The sequence below is a fragment of the Onychostoma macrolepis genome, chromosome 24, assembly GCF_012432095.1.
Source record: "Onychostoma macrolepis isolate SWU-2019 chromosome 24, ASM1243209v1, whole genome shotgun sequence".
NCBI lineage: Eukaryota > Metazoa > Chordata > Actinopteri > Cypriniformes > Cyprinidae > Onychostoma > Onychostoma macrolepis.
In genome coordinates this window covers 20,971,851-20,998,925 of record NC_081178.1, presented here as the reverse complement: position 1 = coordinate 20,998,925, position 27,075 = coordinate 20,971,851, and the positions used below count along the sequence as shown (strand labels likewise).

Here is a 27,075-nt window from a genome sequence, read left to right as displayed (position 1 = left end):
AAGTGTGTTTGATTATAACCTCAGTCCACTCTGCTAAAAAGCTGAGTGCAATACAGTATTATAAAAACAGCAATGTACAGTCTACAGTCACTCTACTGAGAAATGCATGCAGTTAAGTTAGTAGCATTTTTAGTTAGTTACTCCCTAGTACCGCATGCAATGTCTGTGAATGGGCCAGAAGCCAGAAGCAAGACTGATCTCAAAAGTACAGAAGGTGAAGCCCACAGGCAGTTTCATTAGTACAGACATACAGCCCCAGTGAAAGTAAACCAGCTCAGTCTGGAGTCTTTCTCTAATGCTTTAATTCCCTTCAGATCCTCTTCACATGCTCTATACATTTCTCCAGGGCGTATTGTCAGGGCGGGTGTGATGTGAGCATGAGCTGGGGCCGCAGTCACACAAAGAGCCAGAGCCCCTCACCCTCAGCGGAGCAGGTGGGCCAATTAGAGTCCCCTGGGCCTCCACAGATGCTCCCAAAGACCAATATAATTGGGATCTTCTCTGCTGGGTCGCTATGAATTATTAATACGCTTTATGAGGGATACGATCGGTCGTCGTAATGATGAGACTAGCAGACATGCTCATTTAACCACAATGAACTGAGTTAAGACAAAAACAACACAACGGGACACTCTTCTAACAGATTTTGGCCCTTCTGGAAGGTTAAGGATTTACCCAGCGTGGGACGGTCATTTTTTCCACCAGATGACCAGGTGCTGGAGTGTGAATACTGAATATCATACCACAGGCTTTAGCACAAAGACTGTGTTCACGGCTCCAAACAGAGGCCCGTCAGTCCTGCAAGCTTGCAAACCATTTCAGCAGAGCTAAAATTAAATTAGTTCAAGGGGCAAAGCAAGAAGGCACTGCTGAGTTAGAGCCGACACAGCATGACCCGCATCTCAGATCACACAGAAAGACAGAGCTGGACAATGATTACAGTCTCTCACTTGTCTGTCTATGAGCTGCATGCCAAATGAACTTTGAAAAGAAGCCAGAGACACACACACACACACATACAAGAAAGCTGCAGCTGTGTGCTAGGGTTTTGCGTTTTGCTAGTACCAAAGAAGGGACTGAAATATAAAATGTGTACAATACCAACCATACTTTTTTTATATGTCAGTACTGAGTGATAATGTGCTGCTTTTTAGGAGTGTAAAAAGCATTGCTATCGATTATAATTACTAAGATAATACGCTAAGTGTTACATAAGTAGTCTCATATTTCATCTGCACACTTACAGCAGACAAGTGCATACAAGGACTCTATAAAATGGCACATTTTATATTAAGAAGCTCATACTACTAAGCTATTGTTATATGATGTGCAAATATATTATGCATATTTATATTAGTCTTCTAGTTTAATATGCATCAAGTCATGCAATGTTAAAACATTAGTTGTATGAGGCTTTTTATTTGTTTCCTCAAGTACCTCTTTATCAACATCAAACTATAAATGTGCTCTTTTTAACTCACATTAAACAAAATATCATTCAATATCATAAACAAACAAAATACAACAGTCACCAAGTAGTGCATGTATTATGCTCTGACTCTCATTAATGAAAAAATTCTAAAACATTACGGACATAATACAGATTGCTGATTTTCTTTCCTTAAAAGTAACTGAAAAATACACTGATAGCAGCCTTTTTATTATCTTAATATTTAAGTGAAAATATCAGATTTCTGAAGTTTTTTTTCTAGACATTGAGCCTACCAAGTGCACATGATAAAAACATTCACCTTAAAGTCCGTGTAAAGAGAATTCTGAGAATTGTTTCTAAACACATTACAAATTTTAGAAATGTATTGCTGAAACACATTACAAAGACTCTGAACTATGTAGTACTGAATTGTGGAGTTAAACCGTTAAACAGTTTTTCACTAATTCTGTGTTCAGGATTTATTGGGCGGGGCTAAAACGGTGGCTCAATGACGCAATGGAGCCACCGAGCGTGGCCCTGCCCCTAACACTATAAAAACTATGCTGAGAGATCAAGCTCTTAGTTTGTCTTTTTGAATGTCTGTGATGTTAGATATACATATTCTAGGCAGGGACGGTTCTAGGGTGAATGGTCTTAGCCCAGAGACATCAATATGTGGCAGAATACATACAGTTTAAAAACATGAAGCATTCACAATTCGCATCTAAAAATGCATGGAAATGTGAGCTGTACCACTTTCTCTTCTTTCAAAGCGCACCGGAGCTTGCGCTCTTGTGGTGTTTGCCGTTGCTAAGCAACCATGAGCTGCGCACGCCTTGAAGACGAGAAGGTTTCAACTCACTGCAGCGTTGACCGCGCTTGCCGCACACCTACAATTAAATAACGAACTTGCACGCTCAAACATGTATGGCTATATAAATCCAATTAAACTACTAGAGGTAGCATCAATAGCAACCATTCAGGTTGTAGCGGTATTTTACAGTTTTACTGTGTGGTTTTACTGTTGTGTGACAAACTCAGAACACATATTTTAATATCACTTTACACGGACTTTAATGGAAAATAAACAGATCAAAAATAAATTGCATTTAAAAAATAAATAAATAAATAAAAAAATCTACAAAACACCAGGGATCAGTCACAAGTAGGGCTGCTCAATTATGACAAAAATCATAATCATGATTATTTTGGTCAATAATGTAATCACGATTATTTAACACAAGTCTAAAGAATTTAATGCAAGTCTAAAGTATTCAGTTAACAGCCTATAGAAATTGAATAATCAAATGTAAAATAAAACAGCATAGTCTTCACTGTAAGAATTAAACTTCCTTTGTGTCTTATTAAAGCTAAAGACCTTTTAACCCCTTAACTGTCACTCACAGTTTTGAACAGAGACATTATAGTGCACTATCCAAACTTATTTTTTTATAATTCATGAATGAAAACATTTTCCAACGTGATTTTGATGTACCATTTCCATGGTAATGCAATGTCTGATTTTAAAATGGGTTTCAAAGGATGAATTTTGAGATTTTAAGTTTTCAACTGATATATAATTTCTTATGATTTCTAAAGCGTGATAGAGAAAAAGGCAAAAAAGAAGACTTTCTGTGACAAAGGTCAGAACTCCTGTTATGATGTAGATTTTTCAGGTGCACTCTTGTCATAAATTAATCTATTACTTTTCCTACATAATTTTTAATATTTAGGAGTCTTAGACCTTTCCAACGATATATAGTTTGTCATGATTAGATTAGGATTTAATTGTAAAATAGTGAAGTAAACGTAGGTGTCCCACAGGGTGGACGGTGACAGTTAAGAGGTTAAAAGACCTTCTGTGAAGACCAGTGTGTTATTTTGTCTTTGTCTTTTGTTGTTTGATTAATATTAAGCATACAGTCGGCAGCAGGAATATAGCATGTATTTTCATATATACACATATTTTCATTCTCATCTGTTTACATTGATTTATTACGTAACCAACGAGGGTTTACGTGAATAATCACTAAGCGCAGCATTTTGACACATTTTTGCGTGTATTTGACCATTTAGGCACATACATTCAGCTAAAACATGACTTCATGTCCGTGTTCTGTTCCATCTCTGAGCGCAAGCCTCCTAAGAAACAGCGCAAGTTCAATTTCGCGCTTTTAAAAACATTAATAAATCCAATCAACTTTAATAACTCAAGCACGTCCCATTTTGCAAAAGTCACGTTACACGATTATACTGCTTATACTTACACGTGAAAATGGGCTTTTATGGAGAAGTGAAAGTGCACTGCTGGAAAGGGGGGCAGAATAATCATTTTATCTCGATTATTATATTTTCATAATCGTCGGAGGCCGAAATCGAAATCGAAACTGAATTCGATTAATTGCACAGCCTAGTCACGAGTACTCTGTGAAATCAGACATCCCCCTGCAACCAGTTCTGCCTTCCCACACTGCAGGAATACACCAAGTTATTCTTGGTATCAGACAAGCATTTCCATGAGATAAGACATAGAGAGGGCTGCCAGGGTCAGAACAAGGAACTATGAATATCTGCAGAACAATGCAACTCTTTGACGGGAGATACTGTGCATTTTATAAAGACATGCACGCTAAAATTTATTTCATGCACACTGCAGTAGAGATGGAGAAAAGCTGCACAGACCTGACTGTTAAACGCACAGTAAAGGTCACATATCCGACTCCATTTGTGGCTGACCATGCAGTCCAGAACTCTTAGATGAGCCATGTCATTAGTCCTGACTCAGACGGTACCCCCGCGCCCACCTGTGCCCCAAGATCTTTTATCACCGGGCTCTCCGGTTGATCCCTTGGAGCCTGCTCCTGGCACAAAGGTGATGGGGGGTGTGAGGAAGTGAGAGCGTCGCATCTGAGTCCATCTGTGTGCCCAGCAGGCACTCCATCAGCTAACCGCATCCTTTCCACAGCTCATTAGTGCTGGATTAATAATGCATACGAACACCAAAACACAAGAAATCCACCAAGACGTCCGCAACTCCAAAGACAGATCTCCAAATAAGAGTAAGGTGATGACACCAGGAAGGAGGCTTGTTTCCCCTCTGGTGCTTAGTATTTAAGAGTAATCAGTCTCTCCCTCTTCACTCTACGACTCGATCGCTCCATCTGTTCGTCTTCTTGCAGTGCTGAGTCAGGTAGCATTGCTGCAGCAGGCTTAACCCCTGGATGGGAGAGACGGGACTGCAAAAGACAAATCACATTGTGGGGAACTCTAAATTCCCTACTGGTTTAAAGAAACACTGCAATCCTCTCACGCATTGCAGAAACAGAAGAATGGGGTTGAAACAAAACAGGAGATTTGCATCATAGAACATGTCACGGGACTACGGCAAGTGTGTGAAGATGCTTTCAGGACGGAGTGGGCTGAACTGCATACAACATGTGCTACTCAGAGCAATTTTAATATTGGTGTTTGAGAATGTTTGCTAAAGCAAGCATCACGATATTTAATGCTCATACAGTACTTAGGGTTAGGGATTAGAACATATCCCAGAAGAAAAAAAAAACTTTTAGATTTAGAAGGAGATATACAATTATTTTCTTGCAGGGAATTGGGTCAGTAAATAACCACATAGCAACCAGCCAAAAAACATTGCAATCACCTAGCAATTCTGTGGCAAACACTCTACTCTAGCAATGCACTAACAACCAATCAGGACACCCTAGCACAGCTCCTGGATGGCCAATGTCCTGGAGAGTTTAGCTTAAACTTGCCCCAACCAACTTGTCTGAAATCTCTAGTAAGCAGGTACATTTAATTGGGCTTAGAAATAAACAGTGGCCTTCCAGGTGCATGATTGGACACCCTTGTCTTTAGCACATGCACCTTTGCATCGTGGCAGGAAGTATTACATAGGCAAAGACCACTCACATTTTTCTTATAATGAATACATCTACAGTAGTTACTTTATCTTATATGAATCTTGAGTATGTTGCTTCTTAGGAACACATGCTTGCAAAACGCTATGAAGAAGGGGCATTTACACATATGACAGATATGCAATGATACTGTAAACATTATATCTCTTATATCCGAAATACTGGTATAGCAAAGCAGTCCCAAGGTGAATCTGGCTGGATTTTGCAGATCTTGGCTCAGAAATGCACCAACCACAAAAGGAATCCAACTGTCAGCAGATTGGTTCCACACATGCAATTTTAATAACATCCAAATGCCAACTGTCAGTCAGACGGAGAGAGTTGGCAGCCAGAACCACATCAGAGTCTGAAGCAAAATGAAGAGTGCTGATTAGATGCTGTTTAGAAGGACAGGTTCAGTGGACAGGCACTACCATGGAGAGGGCTTTTTTTTCAGAGAAGCTTTGGGATACTAGGTCAAACCTGAGTGAGTTAAACCAGAGCAATGCACCAGAGAACGACAACTGTGTTAGGTTATTCTTGGCTCTGCATAAGATTTATGCTGGATTGCAATAAAAGGCTGCAGCAACATGAAATTCAAAGCGTAGATGGGGAAGATTACATGAAGATGTGGAGCAGATTGATGAAGCCACACATGAAGGATCTCAGGGCAGGTCAGGGCTATATACACACTCGTGTTGTGCAGGTCAGTTGGGCCAAACTCCCAATGTGCAGACTTGGAACACCAGGGCCTCATCCGTAGTGCTGTATAAACACATGCTGGAGAAACACATCGTTCTAGTACACTCAAAAACCTCTATCCCTTGGGTATGGTGTTTCCTCTAGGTACTGCGAGAACCACCACAAACATTGAAACATACTCCAAAGTGTTGCAACCTTCTTGGAGGTGATATAACAGGCAGAGAAACAATCAAGTAACTAAACAGTCAATTCCAATCTCATTGCACTGCAAATCATTGCCAGATCTCCAAAAAGACCAATAGATTGACCCTCGCAGTTCTTTCATTAATGAACTGTGAATCTCCCCCTTTACAGTGAATGGATAAGTCCAGGGTCCACAACCTCATATACTGACCCATTCCAACCAGCCCAGGGGCCAATCAGATGAAATCAATTCCGGTAGTGAAGCTCTCGCTCTGTCACTGCACACATCAACAGAACAAATCAATGATGAAAAAAAAAAAAAAACATGCGACATGTGAGTGGACCATACAGGCGCTGACTGATGCCACACAAACTTATCACATGACTCTTGAGTTCAGAGGGAAAACAATTCAGCTGATGAGATACAGCTATTAATGTGTCCTGAGAAGACATAAAAACTGAGAGCCTACAAACACTATGCCACACTGGCTGAACTGAAGTCAGCTGTTCCCAGAATGGAACATTACTTTGGGAATTCTGGTTATCTGCAGTAGGTGATTTTGACACATTTCTTGATCAACATCTTTAGTTGGTACTGGCACACTATTTCTGTCACTATTTCAGCTGCTTAGACTGGAAAAGATCTGGCAAACCTTAGCAAATCCACTGCTCAATCAAATTTTGGTCCAGCCCAGAATGTTTTATACACAATATTTGTTTCTAGGTAGGCTGCTGCACCCGACTCACAGAGATTGCGCAGAAACCAGCCAATCAAGACTGGAACCAGCATTTTCAACTAGCTGTTGTCCTTTTGGTATCATATATGCTCCCGACACTACATGAGCAGACTGTGTGCAACTGGGCATGTCTTCTGAGGCCAAGACTACTCCTGACCCTAACCTTAAAGCATTAGTAACCCCTGAAATTAGTTCAAGCCTAATTCAGACCCTAATCTTGTTCCAGCAACATGTACTTCTTGGCAAAATCACAGTCAAAGTTAATTTAACCAACTGAAAAGACTGAGATTTCCTACTTCAATCTGAAAGTGTCCATGCAGATCTAGATACAAAAACAAAAAAAAACTGAGTCATTGAAATAAGAAAATCTGGTAATGATTCTGACAAAAACCATGTGTGAAACGTGCACAGGCGAACAATTCTAATGTACGGTGACGGCTGTGGTCAGTACATGAATGCTAAAGCTATGCATAGCATTCAGATGCTATCACGATTAAATTCAGCTGGCCAAATGAAAACTCATGAAAATGAAAGTGACAGAGGAATGTGGCATCCATTCGCTGACAGGAAGTCTCGTTGCATTCCATAGATTTTGTGTGGGGAAAAAATATTGCTAACAAGAGTGTTGGTTAAGTTACCTCTACCTACTGAAGAGGAAGAAGAGAGAATTACTGAATTACACACTTCAAACATATTTCTTAAGCTGATGCATTGTAAAAATTTAATGTACTCAGTAAACACTTTACAGTATACCATAATAATTACTATGGTTATTGTTCCTCTTGTAAAACAATTAAAAAATAAATAAATATATGCTATTTTTTTTAAAGGGCTGAGCTTAAGATAACATGATCTACTGTAAGAGTCACAGTTTGTGTGACAGTGTGAGCGCCATCCATGTGTTTGACCCACCGCAGATAGAGCAGGTGGCAGCATCTTAGCACAGATGTGCTCTGGGCATGTGTAATATAGACCAGCATTGCCTCAATGAACACTATTCCCACTGAGAAACATGCTCACTCTGCCCATCCACCCAGTGTTAATGAAAAAGAGGGGCGATTCAGACTGGAGTAATTTATACCAGATTATCAGTCTCCTTTCTGACTACAGACTTATATAACAAACGTCTCTCTGGTGGCAGTTTTTTTCTTCTTCTTTGTCTACTCATTATAACATAAAAAATACGGAGCAATACTGCAGGAAAGCACCTGATGTTAAACCACCGTGAATTCCAGATTAAACGTGTAGGCCTATTCACAATTTTCCTATTTCCGATGATACACAAAATAAACCTATCCAGATAACGAAAGCACATACAAATGCACAAGCAATCCAAAGGCTTGACTGAATGATGATAACTGGGAATCGGTGAAGTGGCTAAGGGGGAACCCTTAAATGAGACACTTCTGATGTTCCCCAAGGAAAGGCTGGAGCTCTGAGTGATTTATAGAGAGAAATGTCCATCTCTAGAGTGGTTTCAGGTCAGGAACTGGAACACTTGGTTTATGGAAATCTATTGGATTGGAGATTTCAGATCCAACTGAACTTTCCCTAAATCACTGCTGAATGAACCAGACTGGACCAGCAAGACATTTCCATACTGGTCCAGGATGCAGACGTGAAGCCAGTTGACCAATGAAGCCTGGCAGAAAACCACAATGACAGAAAAGACAGGCAACTGCTCTGTGCATAGCGTACTGTGCTCGGCAGTGATTTTGTGGGTGTTTACAGCATTGCCTAATTTGCATAATTCCTTCAAACCAGGCTCAAAAACAAAACGTAAGGCAAATAAATTAGTCAATCCATATATCAGTGTCAAACCATTTTGTGCAGAGCATCGAACAGAGCATTTCCCAAATATGTCAGAATAGAGGGCAAGCCAAAGGCAAGCACACAGACAGAAACACATTCACATTAGAGGGAGAGACTATAGAGTGAAAACAGGGGTGAACCCACAAACATGCACGCAATGAGTGGCAGCATCTAACGCTCTCTCCGCCTGTTTTTCTGAACAGACAACAGAAATCAATACATATGGAAACAGAATGAGCGGGTGAAGGGCTGAAATGGCAACTCAAAGCTCTGATCCGAGTTGGCACACAGAAACAGCCCTGTCACCACTGGATTATGGTTTGGTCCATTGGATTCAATGAGACAACGGTCAGATCTAAAAGGAGAGTTTGTTAAGGGCGTCTCCACAACATCTACAAAAGCATGAACCTCAATTGCTTATTGATTTGAGCAAACAATTCACAGATAAACATTAAAAGTCAAGTCTATAATATGATGTATTGTATTTCTGAATGAAATATGAAAATGTAGGGCGGGGATTGGCTTTATTCATTAGGAATTGATTGAATCATGAAACATGAGTGATAAATTTCAGAGCCATGTGGCTAAGGGTATTGGTGACTTTAGCTTAAAAAAATATATATTTTACAGGTGGTGCATGCTCAATGCAGCATGTCGTACGACAGTCACATTCACAGATCTGGTTTCATATCACATGTGGAGAGTGAGTCGAGCTGACTGACAAGAAGAGTGAAATGAGACAGATAAGATGATAGCAGATGATTTAGTTTCGAAACGAAATGCAAAAGCGCCCATTTGGCAATATTTTTGATTCTGAAAAGCCTGTTGACTTTTGCCGTTTATCTAAGGTGATTTTTTTTTCTTTTTTTAAACATTCGTTTCTTATTTAATTGGTTCCACAATGTCTGCTGATTTTTACTTTATTTTAAAATTTGTGTAATTTATTTATTTTATTTGATATCAAGGTGAATGCCGTGCCACAAGCTTTCTTATTCGTTTTGCTAATAAACATTCTACGTTTCTTATTTATTTGGTAAAAAGTGATAAGTTGACTTAACTTAAAAAATTGTATAATAATAACTTGACAATTCACTTAACTTATTATTTTTTTTTATTATTATTTACTTAATCATTTTAAGGCAACGAGTTTCCTCACACTGTAAAAAGTGATAAGTTGACTTAACTGCCTTAAAATTATTAAGTAAATAATAATAATAAAAAAAAAAGTTAAGTGAACTTGACAATTCACTTAACTTATTTTTTTAATTATCATTTACTTAAAAATGTTAAGGCAACAGGTTTCTCAGTTTTTTTAAGTTAAGTCAACTTATCACTTTTTACAGTGCACAGTGTTTGCTGATTTTCAGTTTTGTATACCTAGGCTATTTAAACTGTGTAAGTTATTTGTTATTTTATATTAGGCATAGCCTATAGAATGGTGTATTTTGATTCCTTTTGTTAATACAATTTCTATGCTTTATATATAGGCTAAGTTGAGTTTGAAGTTGTAATTTGTTGTTGCTTGAATTGACGCCAAATTGACGCTAGTTTGAAAGTGAAAGTAAAATGTGCACGGCGCTTGTGCTATAGCTTTTACTATAAGCTACAATTTAATAAAGCTGACTGAAACATTGAAATTAATCAAGAGCTACAGTTATTGGCTGATGAAGATAATCACAATATGACCAAATAATGATCAATTTATTTGGCTTCTCATAAAATACTGTTCAAAAGTTTGGGATCAATGAGATTTTTTTGTAGTTGCTGCAAGAAATTTATACAGCAAGGATGCAGTCAATTGATCATGACAGTAAAGATATTTATAATGTTACACTAATGTTTTAATTAAATTCAGTTATTTTAGACTCTATTCATCAAGGAATCCTGAAAAAAAGTATCATAGTTCCCAGAAAAATATTAAGCAGCACATCTGTTTTCAGCATTAATAAGAATGAGACATGTTTCTTGAACACCAAATCAATATATTACTATGATTGCTGAAGTATCATGTCACACTGAAGACTGGAGAAATGGCTGATGAAAATTCAGCTTTGCAATCACAGAATTACATCTTAAAATACATTTAAAAAAAATATTTTAAATTGTAATAATATTTCACAATATTACTATTTTGATCAAATAAATGCAAAGACAAAGAAAAAAACTAAACTTTTGAACTGTCAGATTTACTTTTCAACAAGCTTTACAAGAGACACGAAATTCAGAGCCTCCACAAGGTGACCTCGTCTGGGGAACACCAGAGTATATGTGTGTGTGAGTGAGAGAGTGGAGGTGTAAAAGCAAAGAGCAGCTGGGCTTTAATTACCCTCCATGGTGCTGGCGTCCTCACAGGGGGCAGGGCGACCGAGGGAGGGAGACACAAAGAGAGAGAGACAGACAGGGAGAGACGCCCTCATTAGACATGGAGACCTAGATGGGACATAATAACGGGCCCACCTGAGACCACCGTGCATAATAAACCCCTGGGGGCATCTAATAAGTGTCAAGAGAGACCGGAGCAGGTACAGTCCTGCACCTGTCCATGCTCTACAAAGAAGAACTTAAGGAAAGCTCCATGACCGAGGAACTGATGCATATTACTATACATACCCTAATCTTTATGTGTGTCTTGGGAGTGATGTTCCTGAAGTAGAACACTGATTTAACTCATGTTAAACAGAAAGTGGAGGACTCCAGGGTGATAATGATTTAAACAAGCTTCATCACAGGCGTGAACACAATTGGACCCCACAATTAACCATGAGGGACACCAAATGTGTGGATAATGGATCACATCACTCGTTCGTGCATATAAACAATGCAATTACACACTGTAATGTTTAGGTTTGCCAGTGTCACTATATAGAATGACTAGACAGACATAATGCCACTGCATTTCATTTTCTCCTAGTAGGTTGCCTACCAAGACCGAATTTATAGAAGCATATTGTATATGTGTTTCCAATGGGAAGCTGAAAAGGTTTGAAACATAATTTTGCTTCCTTGTAAGACAAAATCTTACTAATTCACAATTAGTTCTGCATATCTAGAGTTGCTGCCTATGCAGGGTGTCTGAATCAGTCGGCTGTGGTTTCCATGCAGGATGGTTGGCATAGAAGAAAGCTGGCTGTGTAGGCAGCTCACTGAGTTTTGATACAGAGCTAGTGTCTGTATAACACATAAATATAACAAATATTACTGTACTGAACTATAAAAGTAAATCACACTGTTTAAACTGTAGTCTTAACACTATATAGTGTAGTGATGGTAGTGCAATGATGCTTACTGAAGCTCAAATGCTGTTAACTCAAGAAGGCATTATTTAATGGTGTGGATAAAAGCTTTTTTATGAGTCTGCTGGGGACTTTTCACGCACCTGCTGAGAACTTCAGTTACTGTTTAACTTTATAACGAGGCAGCAGTGAGGCGCACCAGACTGAGACAACCAGGGCCCCAAAACTGTGCCACAGCATCACGATTAGTGATTCTGAGAGAAGTTTTTTTTGCATTTAAAAACATAACACACAAGGCAGTGGAATGAAAAACATAAGGTATAGAAATGTAAATAAATCCTTTTAACTTAAGCTCCACATTTCTTGAACACCAAGAAGTAAGCACAGCGGTCAATCGCCTCCATCTAGCATACCCTGCATGCTTATACAAAAACAATGGAAATGCATCACAGTTGAATGCAAGAACACATTCGGTGTGAACATCGCCTTAATGTTGTTAAGAGTTTCAGAAGACATTATTCAAATGAGCCTACTGCTTTAAACCTCAGACCTTATCAATGATGTTTTTATCAAACAGCTGAATCCACACCAAAATATAACATGCAAAAAAGCACTGTTCTTTTAAAGTAATGCACGTTCCTTCAAAAAAAGAAAAAAAACACTGTTACTTCCAAATAATACATTGCACTAGGGCTGCACGATACATCGTTTCAGCATGTGCCCATCCGCAATAGTCACATCGCTGGATGTGCAATGTTTTGTATACTTACGTTATGTTTATACTGATCATTTTCGCGACAGGCTCGACAAAGCAACCGTTGCAAATCATGTGAACGTGGTGTCAGTAAGTCATAAATAGAACGCGGCATCAGTTTAATGTCTGGGATTTGTCATGTGCACCGCATCCGCTGTAGACAGCATCACTGATTATGGGTTTTATTATTTTGATTATTTCATCTCCACGTCTATTTTTTTTAAACACGGTTGCTTATGGCTTAGGTGAAGGTAAACTATTGAGAAAGTAAATGGATAGTATTGGTTCACAGCAGTTAAGTCTGTGTCATGAATGTTAATCAAACAACAAAACTCACTTTTGCAGCTTTACAGATTTATTAGATATAATTTATACAGTGAACACTATGCAGTGTTATTTTACATTTGATGATTCAATTTCTGTACCTGAATACTGTTAGACTTACCTGAAGAATATAAAGCACTGTTTATTTCATTTGTATAATTTTTCTGTAATATTTATCTATCTTTGTATTTTGCTTCTTTTCTATGCTGATTTATTCACCTACAAAATCACCCCAATCATTGAATTAGTTTTTTTATTATTATTTTTTTTTTCCAAATAGAGCTGTTCAAGTCATCTGGTGATTTTATTTTTATTTTTTTCATATCGCAGAAAAAAAAAATATTGCAATGTGAGTTTTTTCCAATATCGTGCAGCCCTACATTGCACTTTTGAAGAAATGCACTGATCCTTCAAAGTAATGTTCTGTTCCTTCACAGTAAACAATTTCTTTTGAGAACCGGCTGCGTTTAAGAAATAAACATAGAATTTCAATACTGAATCCCTCTGGACGCATAGTAAGTGATCTGCTGATGTGTTTGCAAACTGCTGTGCCCACCAACCTTCTGTACCCATAGACCCTGAGCCTGTAAGGAGATTACACGCACACACAAACCGGTATTGCCATTACTGATAGGTTAATCCAAGCATGCGTTTGCAGCACTGTGTTATGCTCTCAGTGATGATGTAACGCTAACGCCACATGTCAGAGTAGACACGCAAAATCCAATGCTGCTCTAGTATTCTGAAGAGTGACATTATGCATTGGCAGCCTTACAACATTACTGAGATTAGATAAGTTAGGGCTTTGCTTGCCAAATAAAATAAATAGGCTACTTCATTTAATGATTGCCGTCTCAGTGTAAACAGTCACCAGCTGCTTCTAGCAAGATAATACTATACCATGTGTTCTCCATCTCTAAAATTCCATTTTATTGAAAAAAAAAAGTCTAATTTTCTCACAGTACAAAGATTTACTAATAGCAGCGGCCTGTAAGTGGTTGCCATAGTAAATAAAAAATAAAAAAATAAATTAAATTAAATTAAAATTAAAAATATATATATATTATTTGTACATTTTTTTTTTTTTTCCCTTGAACTTCATGGGAAAAAAAGGTTTGAACAGACCAGTCAAAACAATATCAACATGCACAAGCAAATAAAAAAAAAAAATAAATCAATCAATACATGTTCTAATCATCCTGTTCAGTTTATGGACGTCCCACCTGCACTACAAGAGTGTCTGACTGAAGCACCTGTCCTGTCATGAGCTGTAGATGGGGCAGGCCTTAATGTCCTTTTAATTGCACTTTCACATTTCTCTTAGAGCAATGAAATGATTTACCTCGAAAACTGATGACCCGGCTGGATTTGTCTTCTCATCTTGGTGCTTTGATGCAGCCCAATGCGTTGCCATTATTTCATTTCAGAGCACAAAGGCAGAGGTCCTCTGGAGCCCAACATTGAGATGAGAGAAATCAAAGCAATATATTCCCAATGACCTAATCCACACCATCCAATCTCTTCATGCCCGTCCGTTGTAAGATCCTGCGACCAAAGAAAGGTTACTGAAGAGGACACAATGTACAGAAATAAAGATAAGTGACACTGTCCCCTGTTAGACAGGAGATCTACCCCAGTCAATAGTTACCAACGGGCCTCCCCAAAATGCCCATTATGGAACTGTAGAACAGTTCAACACTTTTTTATTAGTATTATTATTCAGAATAAGTTTGCAAAATGGAATAACAATGAATTTTTAGAGTAGAGATTAGAGTACGATAGAACAGAGTAAGAGATTTGAATGTTTACTTTTATTACCTTAGCAAACAGTCTTTTCCCATGTTTACTAATAGGTAAAATAAAGATAAATATAGACTGGAGTATAGAATGTGGTAAATTATAGAGTAGAATAGTACAACAAAGTATGAAAATCTACAGTAGAGAATGGTAAACTATACAGCATAGTAAAACAGCAGGATAGAAAACAAAACTTAGTAAACATACGCAATATTCGGATATTCAGGTAATGCCAGACTATATTATTGAGATAATTAAGCAGAATTGTTATTTGACCTGCTTAGAACGTCTCAGTGTACCGACGCAAGCTTGTCATCTGACATACTGCCCAACCATTTTTCATTTCGAGACTGAGTCCAGTTCTCTGCACACCATGTGTTTCTATGGCGCGATCTGTGGTATTTGAGAGACATTTCTAAATCAGTAGAGAGCTAGTCCCGATTTAACATCATGCGCTGTCATGAGCTGAAAATCTGCCGTTTGAATACATGCAGGATGCTTAATAACAAGGAGTGTTTACTATCATTGTTTATTACTGTGGGCGGTAAACAATCATAAAACCATCATCTCGATCTGAATGCCCTCCGCTCATCTAACCATCATCTTCACTTCCCTGTATGTTTCCTTTATTTCTGACATGGCAACAATATCTAACAATAGTATGACAGAGAGGGTCAGTTAAACACCTACCTGTTCCAGTTATTAGATGACCATGAATCATAATGCATCGTTTCTCTGCCAAAAACGCGATTAATATCCAAATATCCGACGCGTTGCAATCGATTTTCAATCTATCGACCAGAGATTATTTACAGTATTCCATAGCCAACTGAGCAGCTTCATAGTGAAAGAAAAACCCACAGAAATCGCGGAATCTAGTTCATACGGACGCGAAGAATGACTAGCGTTTAAAACGCAGTGCACGTATGTATCAACGAATTGTACGCGCACAGTTTGATCTCGGTTACTTCCAGTTGGCGGCGCGACAGATAATAGTGATGTCCGATTCGCGAACGAGTCGTTCTTTTGAATCGGTTCTTTTTTTATTCATTTGAACCGATTTTTTAAGCGTGTGTAAACCACTTCACAATTCACTTCACTGTAGAACCTTGGATGGAAGCTGAAGATAGGGGGCTCTTACAAAACTTTACCATATTAACCATAGTCTCTCCGCCAGCCAAAATAGTCACAGTTGGGTTACTACAACAAAACTGTAACTTGGTTTCAGCCACACCACCACATGCACAAAAATAATAATTAAAAAAAAAAAAAATATATATATATATATAAATAAAAATAAACATCCTGTTTGAGGGTGTCATATTGTGATTTTACAGCAGTAGCCTAACAATGAATGTAACAATTAATGAAAACTATCATTTCCAAAGTAAATTTTTCAGGAGTTGATATGAACAACACAGCACTTGACACAACCTTAACCTTGTAAATAGCATAGTGACAATCACTAGTATTACCTAACTAAAAGCCTACATAAAACTGAAGCAATTATTTATTTAAAAAAAAAAAAAAAAAAGTCTCTCGGAGACATTGGTTAATTGGTGAGTCGGTTCCTTTGAATCAGCTCACGAATCGTTCAAAAGGAACCGACTCGCTTAAAGACTCGGATTTCCCAAAGCTAAATACATTTGCTACATTGACTGGCTTTCAGTCACTCCGAAGCCCCTCCCCCTCTGACTGCCCGCCGGCCTGTTGTCCAATTGGATCAGCATATTCAAATATACTTGTCGACTTCAACCAACAGGATTTCTTCTTACATAAGAGGCACATGCGTATGTATTCTCTGCTCAATTACTTACAGTCACTATTTATTAATACGGATTGTGAGTGCTTGTGTAATTCACTAGTGGCTCAGAAACCTGTTTTTAGAGCCTGATTTTGAATTGTGTTCTACTGCCAGCAATAAATGTTTTAGAGATATTATCAAGATCATGCTGTAAACATTTTGTTCTCTTGAAAACTTTTTTTTTTTGGAAGTAATTGACATTTCCGATCAAATTATCTTTTTTTGGGGGGAGGGGGGGGGGGGGGGGGGGGGTTAATTAAAATAATCACGTCTTCTTCCAAGAGTTTATTCCAAACGCTAGTTCTTGGCAGTATTTTATGTAATCATGATTAAACAAATCCAGTTCTTCAAAGCAGTGGCAGCAGTATTACTGGCTAGAATGTTTTCACAAGTCACAAGTTGAAAACCTGATGTTATAATAGCTGAATTTACCTGAAATTAAATTACTATGCAGTTTTAGTAATATTCTGAGTTTTGTATGCTGTCTAAACCATCATAGTGTACACACTTCCTTCCAAAATAAATCTTACACATCTGTCATAACCAGCTGGACATGCATCTGTTCAGAGAAAATGGCAGCCCCACGATACTACAACAATATTTATAACATTTAAATGTAATCTTTTTTGGGTTTAAAGAACATTTCCAGTCTCAAACTCCATCATAGTGACATAGAGCATGGATGCAGCGTGGGGCTTTAGGACAAAGGCAATGGAGGGCAGTGTTTTGTTTGCCTCTTTCCACCACAATGCATCAGGAACAATAGGACAACTCTTGTGACCCATTCTGAAATAAAAGGCTGCTGAATCTCAAAGAGCAGCTTTTCTCCCATTGTTTTGAAGGCTTGGTGCACTATTGACCAAGACAATATAAGGTTTACTAGCATTTGGTTAGATATCCTAGTTGATAAAACAACAACAGCAACAATACTATTACTATTATATTAATAATGTGAATAATAAAAGTTTTCATCTGTTGCTCTCCACGCTTGACTGGCAGTAATTAGATTAGCTGCAGTAGTACAAATGGCCCACCATTTATAATAACAGAATTAACATTTAAATCCTGGTGTTTCCATAGGTTTATGAGGATGCAACTTATACAATATCAATCAATATGAATCTTATACAAACAGAAATTCATGCTTATATATATATATATAGTATTCACAGCGCTTCACTTTTTCCACATTTTGTTACATCCTTATTACAAAATGGATTAAATTCATTATTTTCCTCAAAATTCTACAAACAATACCCCATAATGACAACATCAAAGTAGTTTGTTTGAAATCTTTGCAAATTTATTAAAAATTAAAAAAAAAAAAAAAAAAATCACATGTACATAAGTATTCACAGCCTTTGCTATGACACTCAGAATTGAGCTCAGGTGTATCCTGTTTCCACTGATCATCCTTGAGAAGTTTCTACAACTTGTTTGGAGTCCACCTGATAATGTGTAAATTAAGTTGATAGGATATGATTTGGAAAGGCACACACCTGTCTATATAAGGTCCCAAGGTTACCAGTGCATGTCAGAGCACAAACCAAGCCATGAAGTCCAAGGAATTGTCTGTAGATCTCTGAGACAGAATTGTATCGAGGCACAGATCTGGGGAAGGAAGTGAGTACTTTCTGGATGCACTGTGTATTATGATTCAAATTATGATTCAAACTAAATGGTGAAACAGTTCCTTTCTTTTAGTTCACTGACAGGAAGCTTTGCTTAAAGGGATAGTTCACCCAAAAATGAAAATTCTGTCATTAATTACTCAAATTACAATTTAAGATATTTCTGATGAAATCCGAGCGCTTTCTGACCATCCATAGACAGCAAGAGTCCTACCATGTTCAAGGTACCAAGAATATCGACAAAATAGTCCATGTGACATTAGTGGTTCAACCATACTTTTATGAAGCTACAAGAATAGTTTTTGTGTGCAAAAAAATAAAATAACAGCTTTATTCAACAATTCTTCTCCTCCGTGTCACCCTAGTGTTATTTATAGAGTGACAAGATGCATGTTCGTGCTTTGATCTGCATGTAAACAAAGCATGTGTGTGTGGTGCTGCTGACGTAGAACACGCATGCGCTGCGCCTTTTTTGCATAAAAAAAAAAAGTATTCTCATTGCTTCATAAAATTATGGTTGAACCATTGATGTCACATGGACTATTTTGTCGATATTCTTGGTACCTTTTTAACTTGTGTTCCGAAGATGAACGAAGGTCTTACGGGTTTGGAACGACCTGAGGGTAAATAATTAATGACAGATTTTTACATTTTGGGTGAACTATCCCTTTAAAGACTCAGTACTTGACATTTCAGTCGTTGTCAGTAGTTAAATTAGTTTTATAGTTCAAATGACAAAACTGTGATTTGTATTCCTAAATAATTGTTTGTACTGGCTACTGTATACAGGGCACCATACAGACTTTATTAAAGAATTTGCTGATTTTCTATCAGAGTTAGTGCTGGCTGCAGATGAAGTCTTAGTCGTTGGTGATTTTAATATCCACGTTGATAATGAAAATTATGCATTAGAATCAGCATTCATAGACATTCTGAACTCTATTGGGGTTCGACAACATGTGTCAGGACCTACTCATTGTCGAAATCATACTCTAGATTTATATTGTCACATGGAACTGATGTTAATGATATTGAAATTCTGCAGCAAAGTGATGATATCTCAGATCATTATCTAGTCTTGCGTAAACTCCATATAGCTAAAAATGTCAATTCTACTCCTTGCTACAAGTATAGTAGAACCATCACTTCTACCACAAAAGACTGCTTTGTAAATAATCTTCCTGATTTATCTAAATTCCTCAGCATATCCAACAGCACAGAAAAAAACTTGATGTAACAGAAACTATGGACTCTCTCTTTTCTAGCACTTTAGATACGGTTGCTCCTTTACGCTTAAGGAAGATTAAGGAAAAGACTCCAACACCGTGGTATAATGAGCACACTCGCGCCCTAAAGCGAGCAGCCTGGAAAATGGAGCACAGCTGGAGGAAAACTAAACTAGAGGTATTTCGTATTGCTTGGCGGGAAAGTACCCTATCCTACAGAAAAGCTTTAAAAACTGCTAGATCTGATTACTTTTTGTCTCTTTTAGAGGGAGAAAAACCCCAGGTATTTATTCAATACAGTGGCTAAATTAACAAACGAAAGTGTTGACATTTCCCAACAGCACAGCATTAATGACTTTATGAACTATTTTACTTCCAAGATTGATACTATCAAAGATAAAATTGTAACCATACAGTCGTCAGCTACAGTATCACATCAGAGTGCACTATAGATCCCCTGAGGAACAATTCCACTCATGCTCTACTATAGGAAAGGAAGTATTGTATAAACTTGTTAAATCATCTAAACCAACAACATGTATGTTAGACCCTATTCCAACTAAACTACTAAAAGAGGTGCTTCCAGAAGTCAAAGATCCTCTTTTGGCTATTATTAATTCGTCATTGTCACTAGGATATGTTCCCAAAACCTTCAAATTGGCTGTTATTAAGCCTCGCATTAAAAAACCACAACTTGACCCCAAAGATCTAGTTTATTACAGATCGATCTCCAATCTCCCTTTTCTGTCAAAGATCCTAGAAAAGGTAGTATCCTCACAATTATATTCCTTCTTAGAGAAAAATGGTATCTGTGAGGATTTCCAGTCAGGATTTAGACCATTTCATAGCACTGAGACTGCTCTCATTAGAGTTACAAATGACCTGCTCTTGTCATCTGATCATGGCTGTATCTCTCAATTAGTACTACTGGATCTTAGCACTGCGTTCGACACTATTGACCACAACATTCTTTTGAATAGACTAGAAAACTTTGTTGGCATTAGTGGAAGTGCATTAGCATGGTTCAAATGGTACTTATCTGACCGCCATCAGTTTGTAGCAGTGAATGAAGAGGTATCATATCGATCACAAGTGCAGTATGGAGTACCTCAAGGCTCAGTACTAGGGCCGTTAGTTTTCACGCTTTACATGTTACCCTTAGGAAATATCATCAGGAAACACAGTGTTAGCTATCACTGTTATGCTGATGATAATCAGCTCTATATTTCTTCGCGGCCTGGTGAAACGGAATGCATAGTCGATATAAAAAAACTGGATGAGTAATTTCTTACTGCTAAATTTTGAAAAAAAGAGGTGTTAATTATCGGACCTAAAACCCCCACATGTAATAACTTCGAACACTGTCTAACACCTGATGGCTGCTCTGTAAATTCTTTGTCATCAGTTAGGAACCTATCTTAAAAATATATCTAAATTGACACCTATGCTCTCAAAATCAAATGCAGAAATGTTAATTCATGCATTTATCACCTCAAGGTTAGATTATTGTAATGCTTTATTGGGTGGTAGTTCTGCTCGCTTAATAAACAAACTACAGATGGTCCAAAATGCAGACAGCTAGAGTTCTTACTAGAACCAGGAAATATGACCACATTAGCCCGGTTCTGTCAACACTGCACTGGCTCCCTACTAAACATCGTATAGATTTTAAAATCTTGTTAATTACTTATAAAGCCCTGAATGGTTTAGCTCCTCAGTACTTGAGCGAGCTCTTATCACATTATAGTCCTCCACGTCTGCTGCATTCTCAAAACTCTGGCCATTTGATAATACCTAGAATATCAAAATCAACTGCGGGTGGCAGAACCTTTTCCTATTTAGCGCCAAAACTCTGGAAGAATCTACCTAACACTGTTCGGGAGGCAGACACACTCTGTCAGTTTAAATCTAGATTAAAGACCCATCTCTTTAACCTGGCTTACACATAATACAGTAATACGCTTCTAATATTCAAATCCGTTAAAGGATTGTTAGGCTGCATTAATTGGGTCAACCAGAACCGAGAACACTTCCCATAACACCCGATGTACTTGTTACATCGTAAAAAGAATGGCATCTATGCTAATATTAGTCTGTTTCTTTCTATTCTGAGATCACTGTTGCCACCCGATCCAGTCCGTATCCAGATCATATGGTCAATGCAGTCACCCGGATCCAGTCCGTATCCAGATCAGATGGTGGCTCAGCACCTAGAGACGACCTCTACAGCACTGAACATTAGCGGAGATCAGCACACCTAGATGAACCCCAGAGACAGATCCCCATTGAGGACCTCGTCACCTAGACAGCCATCAGGACAAGACCACGGGAACCAGATGAGTCCTTTACAAAATCTGACTTTGCTGCAGTTGGAATTGAACTGCTGTTTCGTCTGGCCAGAGGAGAACTGGCCCCCCGACTGAGCCTGGTTTCTCCCAAGGTTTTTTTTCTCCGTTCTGTCATCGATGGCGTTTTGGTTCCTTGCCGCTGTCGCCTCTGGCTTGCTTAGTTGAGGACACTTACTTTCCAGTGACATCGTCTACATGATTGCTATTTAGCAAATTTGATACTATTTAAACTGAACTGAGCTGGATGATGACATCACTGAATTCAATAATGAAATGCCTTTAACTGAAAATTGAGTGTTTAATCTTATCATTTTACATTATTGACACTATTTTCCTATTCTGATAATGGAAAGTTGCTTTGACACAATCTGTATTGTTAAAAGCGCTATATAAATAAAGGTGACTTGACTTGACTATTCCCCCATTTACTAACTTTCATGGAAAGTTAGACTGTACGTTAATGAAATATAGTCTCAACACAAATCATTTAGTTCAACCCACAAATCCAGGCCATTGGCACCTATTGAGAAGTGAAATTGTATCTTCTGTCCCATGGCATACATGTGAAGGTGCAGTGTTCCATTGTGTCTTTTGTACGTAGTCTCTTTCTTACCATGCTCCTCTGGTGATGTTGTACCTCAGAGACCCAGCATGAGAAACTCACCCATCTCTTTGTCTGTCATTCAGTGGATCTTGTTTTAGGCTGCTGGGAGAGAGAGAGACTGCCAGGTTCCCACAGAGGTGTGGAGTGTTTATCAGCTAGGTAAGTTAACCGTTCCTAAGTGCTGATGTTTGATAAGAGCAAGCGAGTCACAGCCAAGCCAACAAAGAGTGACTTTGTCAGTTCTGTCACATAGACACAAAATGCCTTTTTATTCAGGGGGACAAGAGTTGGATTTTCCTCCTCTGTAATCTGCAGCTATACATTGGATACTCTAGCTGGAACTAAGAACGCTCTGTTAGTGCTTCACTTACATAAGGGGCATTTAGCCCATAACACCTATACTGAGGCCTGTAAGGTTGTACTGTATAGAAAAGCAACATGATACATTGTGCATTATGTGCAACATCTTGCCTTTTCCTTCAATTTTTGTAGCTGCACTAAGCTGGATGTTAAACCCTTTTCAAAACCGCAAACCAGTCCCAGCATACTGTTTCTGTGAGCGAACTCGTACAGCACTTTTCTCTGGCCTGCTTTTCCATGTTTTCCTACTTAGCTTTCAGCTAATATGGAAAGAAAATATATTCCTTATATATTAATGATCAATATATTAATTTTAGATGTGCTGTATATGCAATAATGTATTGAATTAGTAATATATTACAATATACTGAGTAATACGTGGGGAATTGCTGCTTTTCAGATATTGAAAAATAAGTGAGTAATAGCCTGTAGTTATTTATATATCGTAATGTATGTTATTTTATATTCAATAATGCACTTTATAATATATAGATGTGATAAAATATGGTACTGGGTTTTACAGACACACACATATTAGATTAGAATATATGTACTACGTATGTGTATTAAGTACACAGTTGTGAGGAAACTGTATTTACATTGGCATATTTGAATAATAAAAGTTCTGTACATGGAAATGACATCCCGTGAGCCTCAAACACCATTGTTTCCTCCTTCTGTTAATCTTGTGCAAGCAAAAGACCACTGAAAAATAGGCGAATCAGAACATAACACTGACTGTGACGTTACAGTCGGGATTACTAATAGTTATGCCCTCAACATTTGCATATACCCGCCCATGTTCTATGCCAGCCACCAGCCAAACCTGCACAGCCGAATCATCAGAAGGTCTGCAGGTATTGTGACAGGAAGAGGACAACAGCGAAAATGGCAGATCATGGAAATAAATGTTATGTTCCAGGCTGTGCAGGGATGGGTTGGTGTCTATATTCAGAAAGGCACGGAAAGGCACTAGGTGCAAATAGCATATTTTCTTAGCGATAGATACTATTTACACTAAATGCAAATAGTGATGGATGCTATTTACACTAAGCGCAAATAGCTATAGATTCTACTTATTGCAAATAGTGGCAATTATCTGCACCTCAGTATTGTAGTACATTATAAAACAGTACGCAATAATAACGTATTGAGTGTAAATTATAGTTTTAATTCAAATTATTAAATGGATGCCACTTATTGGGACAATAAAGCCCTCCCTAAACCTACCCTACCCGATACTTTTTCAACTTTTTGATTATTTCCTTAATTTTTATTGAAAATAAATGCCTTTCCAATGTGATATGAGAGATATTTGAACTCGAACTCTACACCACTGAAACTGATGTGAAACAAGCGTCTTTTTTCAGTGTTGACTATCCCAATCACATGTTGGTGGGCGGAGTTAGTGTAAATAGCCTTTGCCAACAAGGCGGGCTATTTGCACTTAGTGTAAACAGACACTCCGAAACAAATAATGCATTCTAATAAAATAACCCGAGCCACTAAGGGGACATGGTTAGCTGCTAGCGGTAGTCTGTTACATTACAGTACATAAGATTTCACTCACCACATAAACAGAGTAAGGAGAGATGACTGAGAATGATGGCGAATGATTTACACATCTTGAGCACCACTGACAAGCATCTGATCTTGTAAAATGTGTGGCAAGTACTGCCGCTGTAGTTTACACAGAGCACGTGCGATCGCAAATCTCGAAAGTGAAAGTAAAAAGCGATCGTGCATTTGAAAGCAGTTTCAATGCCCCGCATATTAATAGCGGCTCCCTGATGCCTGCATTTTATATACAGTATAATTACCCAACGGTATAACTGCGAGAGAAAGTATTGAAATATATATTTTCCCTGTGTTTCCTTCCTGCTGTGTGAGCTAATGAAATGAGCCGCACTGTGAAACAGCCAATCAGAGCAAAGCTCAACATTATTATTCATGACCCTTCCAAATAAGGTAATAACAAACCATTTCATTCTATGGAGAAATCCTAGGGTTGTAAATGGACATGTAAAACCGTTTCTGGAGATTTTTTGCCCTTACCTAAGCCCATACCTATATGTATCAATATATAGTCATACATGGTCCATGTGTATATTGCAGTATGTTGAAAAATAGAAATACTAATCTCCCATATATAGAAATGTTTTATTTAATATATTGCATCACATTTTCAAGTATATTCCCATATATTTTTGCTTTGTATAAGGGAGATATCATCAGAAATCATGTTTAATCCCACACCAAGCACAGCTAAGTCTCACAAATGTAAACTGATGCTCTTTCAGGAAAAAATAAATAAATAAATAAAAAGAAGAAGAAGAGTAAAGTAGAATCACACAGGCCTGAAAATTGTCTGCAAAAGGACTGGAAATGCACAACAGAAAATTGCTTTCGTCGGACCATTTAATGGGATCTTTAAACACAAATAAGCCTCAGTGTTTTGTAAGACAAATAATAACGCACTTAATAACGTAAGACAAATAATAATGCATCTTAATGCATTGTTATGACCCACTGACTGATCTAATGAAATGTCTCCAATGCTGCACTGCATTCTCCAGTCATGAGGTGCAGTAACTGATGGCAGATGGCGGCTGTTGGCATTTATACCCGGCTGGCGCCCAGACTGAGTCATGGAAAGCTCGGTGTGAGGCACAAACAGCTCTCACTCGACACTTTAAACCAACCATGTAGGACAATATCATAACCAGACTCAAAAAATCTTTTTTTGACAGTGGATTAGTGCATATAGTTTCAGATATAATGTCACATATAGGAAGAATCATTGTAAGGTCACCTTTGGTTGTGTTATCTAATGCCCTTGAATGTGTTAGCATCTGTTTTGCTTACTTATTGAATTCAAGAGCCAGACTTTTCAAGCGGATTGCCTGTAAAACAGCAGATCCAAAGCAGATGAGCAGAAATGAGTTTTTAGAGGATTCTTAGGGAACATCAGCTTTGAGTTCTGTATTAGCGCAGTAAATTTCCAGTGAATTCATTGCTTGTCTGAGATGTGAGATAACCACAGCAGGTTGTAAAGTAAATCAAACCCTGATGTTGGGTTTGTCTGGTTGTACACTGACAAAGAGGTCAAACCCCAGGCAAAACACTGGGAAAATAGCACCATCCAAAGTTTCAATAGAAATTTCTAATAAATCATCTTTATTCAGGGCTTTTCAGATGTTCTTTATTTAGCGCCACTTTGTAGTGTGCGAATACATCCTTCTCGAACCCAACAAAAAAGCTGAAGGCATGTATTATTTATTTGTTTGTTTGTTGTCATAGCGTTTTGAACATGAGAAATACATGTTTTTTTTTGTCCTTTGCAGAAGACATCAGCACTGAGTTAGAAGAAAACAAGGCATTGTTTTTTTAAATTAATATTCTTAATTAACATTACCTGTAACACTCCTGTATTTTTTAGATATTTTTTTTTTTTGCAAAGATCAGGTTTTATCAATTTTATCCACTGACCAGCTACAACATTAAAACCACTAATATTGTGTTAGTTCCTTTCGTGCTCTGAACTTGTCCTGTTTCTAGCACCATTAGCAGCAGATCCTTTAAATTCTGTAAGTTGTGAGGTGGGGCCTCCATGAATCAGATGTTCGTCCAGCACATCTCATAGATGCTCCTTCAGATTGAAATCTGAAGAATTTGGAAGCCAAGGCAACACTCTGTCATGTTCTCAAACCATTCCTGAACTTTTTTATTTTTTTGCAATTGGCAGGGTGCATTATCCTGCTAAAAGAGGCCATGAACGGTCTGCAACAAGGAAGGTGGTACGTGTCAAAGGAACATCCACATGAATGCCAGGAACCAAGCCCCTGCTAAAAAACAATAGAAACCATCACAGAAATTCTAATGGTTTCCACTAAAAATATCATTACAAACGTTACAAACCATCAACTTTTAACCATTAAAGCCATTAAAAAATGGTTTCCTGTAGTGTGGTTTGGGACATATTCCATTAGTGCTTTTAACAAGCCACCAATAGAAGGCGACCATTTACCAGTAGTGATCAACAGGCACCATTACAGTTTCCATTAAAACCAATACAATTCCCATTATAACCAGTAAAACCATTACACTCAGTGATGGTTTCTATTGTTTGTTTTTTTTTCAGCAGGGAGGTTTCCCAGGAGAACATTGGCCAGAGCATAACACTGCTTCCACCAGCATGCTTTCTTCCCCTAGTG

The 27,075-nt window shown here is 38.0% G+C and overlaps 1 protein-coding gene across 5 annotated transcripts in view; it reads right to left on the bottom strand.

Moving 5' to 3' along the window:
• Positions 1-15,866, bottom strand: part of LOC131532835 (rho GTPase-activating protein 21) — a 99,575-nt gene extending 83,709 nt beyond the window's left edge. For 2 of the 5 annotated variants that reach the window (XM_058764618.1, XM_058764615.1), the window contains exons 1-2: positions 15,579-15,866; positions 14,434-14,636 (exon numbers count right to left, since the gene is read on the bottom strand). Coding sequence is in view for 4 of the 5 variants with exons in the window: in XM_058764615.1 (XP_058620598.1) it covers positions 14,434-14,505 (72 nt within the window). In the remaining variant the exon portion in view is untranslated. Of the gene's footprint in view, positions 1-4,114; positions 4,550-11,106; positions 11,126-14,433; positions 14,637-15,164; positions 15,282-15,578 lie in introns of those variants that run through there. The other 3 variants (XM_058764616.1, XM_058764617.1, XM_058764614.1) reach the window with 3 other exon arrangements.
• Between the last annotated feature and the right edge of the window lie 11,209 nt (positions 15,867-27,075).